The sequence below is a fragment of the Oncorhynchus clarkii genome, chromosome 32 (genome assembly GCF_045791955.1).
Source record: "Oncorhynchus clarkii lewisi isolate Uvic-CL-2024 chromosome 32, UVic_Ocla_1.0, whole genome shotgun sequence".
Classification (NCBI taxonomy): domain Eukaryota; kingdom Metazoa; phylum Chordata; class Actinopteri; order Salmoniformes; family Salmonidae; genus Oncorhynchus; species Oncorhynchus clarkii.
In genome coordinates this window covers 33,811,860-33,819,035 of record NC_092178.1, presented here as the reverse complement: position 1 = coordinate 33,819,035, position 7,176 = coordinate 33,811,860, and the positions used below count along the sequence as shown (strand labels likewise).

The window sequence follows — 7,176 nt, the reverse complement described above, 5'->3', positions numbered from 1 at the left end:
CGAAAATGGAATTTCGGTGTGTTCTAACTTCAACTACACTATTCGTTCACGGCCAACTGGCGTCGTGCACGCTATTTTTTTTTGGGGGGGGGAAGAAAGAGGCGTTTACTTTCGGCATATTTGTGGATGCATAGCAACCACGAAATAGCTGTGTTTAGCTACTGCTTTTGCAACAGGTCTTTCTTTGTCTTTGCATGTGATCATATTAATCCTTAATCCTTAGATCAATCACAACTGTTTCTCCTGACCCCTCCTCCAATATGTATTTATGCAACTAAATAACTATACATTGTCAGAGTTTTTTTACGACCCTCCCAGTCCAGCTTGTCCGGCCTGGAGAATAGCTTGCAAGAATGGTCCTCCCTGTATAACCATTGGCCACGATATACACGGGCCCTCCCTCCCTCCCTCCGCGGAGCAGTCAGAGACGGAATGCTGTCCAACAGTTCAGGATGAACTAGGCTCGCTGCTGATGCTTTAATGGCTAAAGCCAATTCTGTGGGACTGGCCAAATGAAAAGCAGTGCAATTTTGCAACTTAGACCGGAGACTTGCTTCAGAAGATAAAAGGTCGCATAACGTTTGGCTGTAATATGTAACAGGCTGCTTAACTTAGCTGACATAATAAAACAATCTCCTTTAAAATCCCATTTGTTAATCAAAATCAGGGAAGACCGCATTTCTGTAATTGAAAATGAATCAGGTCAACTGCAAGGCAATAAAGCAGTACAATAGGCCTATAGTTTTATCAAAGAAAATGCAGTGCCCAGACAGGCCAAAATCCCCTTAACCAAACACTTGATTAAAACCTTGTGATGACTAGCCTAGACCACATACTGTTTGTTGCCTTTTCACCTTGTCCCACGGCCTAGATACAATGTCACCACCAGACTCTGTAATGAATCAGAAAAGTAACGTGCAACCCTTCGGCGGGAGTCAGGCCATGAGGCAATCTTTTGGAACTTCTGAAAAATCCAGCTCCTACCAGCGCCCCTCCCTCCACACACTTCATCAAAACGGTTTATCAGCTATATTGTGACAGTATTGGTATCTCTTCATTTTTGTAAATAACCCTTGTGATTAAGGCAGAGGCTAAACTCACTCCATAATACTTAATTATCCACTCTATATTAGCAAGTAATAAACCCTTTATTTGTGTTGCCACTAAACGCGATGGACATCACAAACTTTTGTCAAACATTGTAACCGAAGCCTATTTACTTCAAATATGATTTGACACGATTAGGTAGATGGGAGATTGTGTAGTACTTACTTGGCTCTTGACGCCACCTTGTGGTGACATGGAGGATCTCGTAATCTTATTAGGGCTGGTGAAACGTTTGCTAATTTAATTGGGATTTCAGAGTACATTCATTCATATTTGAATTTTATTAGGAGAAACTGATCAACTAATCCGTCAACTCTGATATTTAACAGAATTAGGTGACAGGGTTTAGAGTTGAGTGGGGTTCAGATATCATCAACCCCGCACTTCCAAGCAAGGCTGGTTTATAAGGATATTTCTGATTGTCATTTCTGCAATTCTCAGATGTTTAGTTTTTTCAAGGATATTAATCATGCTGGTTATATCGTCTGTAGTATTTCAACTGTAGCTATTTTTGTCCTAAAACAAGTAGGCTAATTTGAAATCATTTCATTTTTCTAACAAATACATTCACGCTCAAAACAAATTGTCTTGTATAGTTAGTATGGCATTACAAAAGGAATAAAATCTGTAGTATTAACACATTCAAAACCAAGTTCACAAATATAGTGAACAAACTTAAACCTGAGTGCACATATCATAAATCACCTTCACATTTCTGTCCCTTTCTTCCAGTCATCTCTCCCTACACTGTACCTAAAAAAGGAGAAAGAGAAAGTCACACAAGGTTCATGGTCAATAACATTTATTTGCAAACTTGCAAAGGGTTGGACACAAACAATAAAGAGATATCTGAACAACAATTATTATACACAAGTTGGGGGGGACACCTTGTGGTCAACAAGGTCAAATTGGGTCAAGGCCTGTCATCAGCCTGAGCACCGGTGTGGTGCGCTGGGGTCTGGTAGGTGCCCTCCTTCACCATCTTGTCCCGCTGCTTACGGATCTCATACAGCCTCTTGTGCTACAGACAGACAGAGAGAGCAAGCCACTTCAGACACTTAGTTGTGAGAGAGGCTGCAAACTTTTTGGGGGGTGCATGCTCAACTTCTTAAGGAGGTATTGGTGTGTTTTTTCAGCTCATTGCTGATCAAAACCACAATTCTCTTCATTCATCAACTCTATGTATTTTTAACAACAAAAACTCTCAAAACAAAAGCATTTCCTATAGTCCTGACGCTCTTAATTTGGTAATCCACACCAAAGATTCCTCCTTCTCCAACAACAGGTAGAGCTGGAAAGGATGGACTGGGGATGTGAACGTTTTAAAAAGGTAAAATGTTTCTACGAAATTGGGATCCTTTACAGAAAAACGGTTTGTTTTTTTTTTTAAATTAAAGTTAATGCAGAACAGCATAAATGGTAAATTTCCTCAAAAATAGGAACGTTGAAGCGCGATGCTCAACTTCTCCACTGTTTTGGTGCCCGGTCTACTACGCTGTAAACCGCGTGAAGCAAACCAGTGCACGAGCAGATACTTTATATGTTGCATCTCGCTCATCTCAACATCCTAGCACATTCATTGATGAAATGCCATGCTTTACTGAAGTTGCGAGACATTGCATGCCAAGAATTGCGAGATACAGCTTTCCATTGCTAGATGCCAATAGATTGGCCTAGTGCACAGTTCTGACTGTCTGCCTACCTGCCTATACTGTGCCCTCCCCTCTCTCTCCATCCCTTGCTAGCTTGCCATGACAGATGCGAGTGTAGGGCCGTCCCCGACTAAAAAAAAAATCTGTTTGATTGGTCGAAAAAATGTAAAATGTGTATTTTTCCATATATACAGAGCATTCAGACCTCTTGAATTTTTCCACACTTTGTTACAGCCTTAGTCTAAAATTGATTCGTTTTTTCCCCCTCATTAATCTACACACAACCCCACAATGACAAATCAAAAATAGGTTTAAAGGCATTTTTGTAAATGTAAAAAAAAAGTTTACTGAAATATCACATTTACATAAGTATTCAGACCCTTTACTGAGTACATTGCTGTAGAACCTTTGGCAGCGATTACAGCCTCTTCTTGGGTATGGCACAACAAGCTTGGCACACCTGTATTTGGGGAGTTTCTCCCATTCATCTCTGCAGATCATCTCAAGCTCTGTCAGATTGGATGGTGAGCGTCGCTGCACAGCTATTTTCAGGTCTCTCCAGAGATGTTCGATTGGGTTCAAGTCCGGGCTCTGTCTGGGCCACTCAAGAACAGGCAAGGGCTGTTTTCTTGTCTCCTAACTTTGCTGCTACGTCCGCCGCATTGTCCTCAACACCAATATGCTGGTTAACTTTGCTATTACGCACATAGCAACATGGTCTAGGAAAGGTGCGAATTCAACAGTGCATTGATGTTTCAGAACCGCGTGACCGCTATGAAATGCATTTGTTATAAAATAATATAATTTTTATTAGTGTTGCACCATTGTCCTTAACCATATACAACTTCAGTAGCACATGCCTAAGAGTGATGGACTGTGCCATCCCCACGGCCTCCACAATGGATTAGTCCACACAGACAGGTGTCTTGTACACCATGATATTTTTATTATTGCTTTTGCTACTGCTCGACTAAAGAAATCTCGGGCGACCAACAGCCTATCGACTAAACAATCAACCAGTCGACTAAATGGGGTCAGCCCTATGCAAGTGTTTGTGTTCTCGGAAGTACGGCAACTAATCAGTCTCCTCCAAAAATACAGAATCTTAGGAGTCAATTGCGCTAGGACACTGCAAGGAGCCGAGGAATCAATTATTTTAGAGTTGACTCTCCACTACTACGTCATCGTCGTTAACAGTTGGAAAAATGGCAGAGAAAGGCAAGCGACAGCATCAGTCCCGTATGGCAATACTTTGAGAATTTAAATGAGAAGGAATCGCAAACTTTGCAAGGTGGAATTGAAGTACAATAATGGTAGTACAGGTGCAATGCTTAAACATCTGAAAGGGACGCACCATGAGACCCAGACAGTTGCTGCCAACAGCGCAGCTGCATTATGAATTCACGTGACATTTTAAGCTTTTTTCTTATAGTTTTAATGTACATTTAAACATACATTTTCCATTTGTCACATCCCTAGGATGAACACCCATGTAGGAGGACAAGCAGTTATTTTTTATCAGACATGGATATCAACGGACAACTCCTCAACAGGTCTTGGTTGATGAAATCACAAGTGTTTATTGGCAAAGGACATGAACATCACACACAAAATCAATCTTCACAGTTCACACACACTCTTCAGCTCAGATATCCTACACTCACCGTCTTCTCTCTGTGCATGCACTCATAGAAGTCCTCAAACTCGAGCTTGCATTCCTTCTTGGCACGGGTCTGACCAATGCCATCCGCACACTCGATCCACTCCTTCTCAAAGGCGTGGCAGCGGGGTGCCCGTTTATATGGCTGCTCTCCACCCTGGATCAACATCCATTTGTCTAGGTTGATGCCCAACTTCCCCTGGAGGTCGATGAACGGCATGATGCTGCAGGAGGGGGGAAGAGAGAAGAGCAAGAGTGATGCTAAAGGTTTCTGATTAGAAAGGGGTCTTTCTGTGGCATCGTGGTTTTGGAAAGGGGTCTTTCTGTGGCATCATGGTTTTGGCAATGCAAGTGTTTTCCTTAAGAGTCATTGCAGCCATAATAACAAAGGGTGCATTCACTAACGTTAGGAACCAAGCGGAAGCAAACAGATTTTGTAGGGTGTTCATCAATAAAATTATGAATTTATTCAAGGTTTATACAAATATGTCCATTCAATCAGAAAAACAGCAGTCCAAACCCCATGTCTCTACCATATATGGTTCAAAAGTTAGGACTATTTACTCTGAGAATTTAGCATGTTTAGAGTGACTGTAACGCCATCACAGTGGTCACGTCACCAATAAGGCCCGAGGGGGTGTGGTATATGGCCAATATACCACTGCTAAGGGCTGTTCTTACCCACGACGCAACACGGAGTGCCTGGATACAGCCCTTAGCCGTGGTATATTGGCCATATACCACCAACCTCCGAGGTGTCTTATTGCTATTATAAACTGGTTACCAATGTAATTCCAGCAGTAAAAATAAATGTTTCATCATACCCGTGGTATACAGTCTGATATGCCACAGCTGTCCACCCAGTTTATAATGCTCAACACAACTCTGTCAATATAACACTGTGACGCTGCTCAAGCTGACAAGCTAACTAGTGGCTGCAGGTTTGTGAATGAAAACATGGGCTTTTTCTAAATTAAATTAGCTGAATACAAAACTAAATAAGGACTAGATATATATTTATTTACAAGGCTAACAGACTGAATTTCAATATCCACCCTCGGCGAAGACAATCTGTTCTTGTTATCCTTGTGTATTTCTGACTCTTTCCATTTAAATTGTCATAGAAACAGCCCCTCAACGTAGATTATTCCCAGTTACAGGCAATGATAGACAAGGATCTGGAGATGAAAATGACTAAGGTATCAAGTTGATTTTGATTGGTCCAACCAGCAGAAACACCTCCAAATGGCAACACCTCACAACACCAAATATGGAAGAGACAAACATGAGCTGCGAAGTCTAAACTGTCAATATTTTTTGTTTGTTTTTGCTACTACTCTAAATCTCGGTCGACCAACAGCCTATCAACCAATCAATCGACCAGTCGACTAAATGGGGTCAGCCCTATGCAAGTGTTTGTGTTCTCGGAAGTACGGCAACTAATCAGTCTCCTCCAAAAATACAGAATCTTAGGGGTCGATTCCGCTAGGAATATTGACACTGCAAGGAGTCGAGGAATCAATTATTTTAGAGTCGACTCTACACTACTACGTCATCGTTGTTAACAGTTGGAAAAATGGCAGAGAAAGGCAAGTGACAGCATCAGTCCCGTATGGCAATACTTTGAGAATTTAAATGAGAAGGAATCGCAAAACGGTCACAGCAAAATAATGTTCATATTTCCTCAACACTGTCAAGTACAAATATATTAAGGTTATAATATTGTAGAGAACAATATAATGATTCATTCTATGTTATTTATAATGACATAGGACAAATGACATAGGACAATTTACAGCTAGAGCGCTCTAGCTGTAAATTATTGTTCATACAACTGGAGGCATCAATATGAATTCAGGTCCAATAGCTAACGTTACATGTTCAGTAAAATTACCTAGCTAACGTTACTAACTCTCGAGAAGGGGCCACATACACAGCCATAGGCGCTAGCATTAGAGTAATACATTAATGGGCAAATTTGCTACTATAAAATGTCTAGCCTAGGACAGTTGTTTCAAACATGATAGTTAGCTACTGTAGCTAGTTAACGTTACAGCTTGCCAACCTTAGCTAGTTAGCTAACCAATGTTAGTCATCGCAACGTTGCAATTAGACATTCATACAAGCCTATTATCTAACGTTAGCTAGTATTATTAACGTTAGTTCTAGCTATTGGTAGCTAGCAATATTTAGCAGCCATGGAATACACTTATTGCACTCGACTTCATTGTCTAGCTAATTGTTGAGCTTGCTAGCTAACTATTGATAAACGGACAAACTGACTAACAGGCCACTCGCGCTGTGTGTTGTGACTCACTAAACTGTTTCTCCACATTGTTGAAGTGCAAAAATAAGTTATGGTTGAATAGTTAAACTACTGTATTGTCAAAAGGTATATGGTATAACTGTCATTATTTACCGCGTTTTGTTGAAGTCACTTTAACCTTCTGTGTGGGTCCCCGTTACTTACCGTAGAGTGAGCCTAAGCCTGAAATCAGATGGTCGCTTGGCAACCCAGCCTATATTTACGACAATACTGTAAAGAACCTAGGGGTCAAACTGGGCGATGTTGAGGAAGCAAATCAAATGTTTCGTTTATCAAGCCACCAGATGACTTCGTGATAAATTATATCAAATATGTTATAGACTACAAAATTGTAAGAACAGATCATGCTGGAGTCAGATGTTAAAATGTGTAATTTAGCTTATTAAACAAAACTGTTTAGTTCCAGTTGTTAGTTGCACCACTACAGGGCA

The 7,176-nt window shown here is 40.8% G+C and overlaps 1 protein-coding gene across 1 annotated transcript; it reads right to left on the bottom strand.

Annotated features, from left to right (window-relative positions):
* Window positions 1-1,892: 1,892 nt before the first annotated feature.
* LOC139392016 (NADH dehydrogenase [ubiquinone] iron-sulfur protein 5-like) lies at window positions 1,893-6,917 on the bottom strand. Its single transcript, XM_071139657.1, has 3 exons — window positions 6,839-6,917; window positions 4,424-4,643; window positions 1,893-2,128 (listed from the first exon to the last, which is right to left on the bottom strand). The coding sequence occupies exons 2-3, from the start codon at window positions 4,637-4,639 to the stop codon at window positions 2,021-2,023; spliced, it is 324 nt and encodes a 107-aa protein (XP_070995758.1). The 5' UTR covers window positions 4,640-4,643; window positions 6,839-6,917; the 3' UTR covers window positions 1,893-2,020.
* Between the last annotated feature and the right edge of the window lie 259 nt (window positions 6,918-7,176).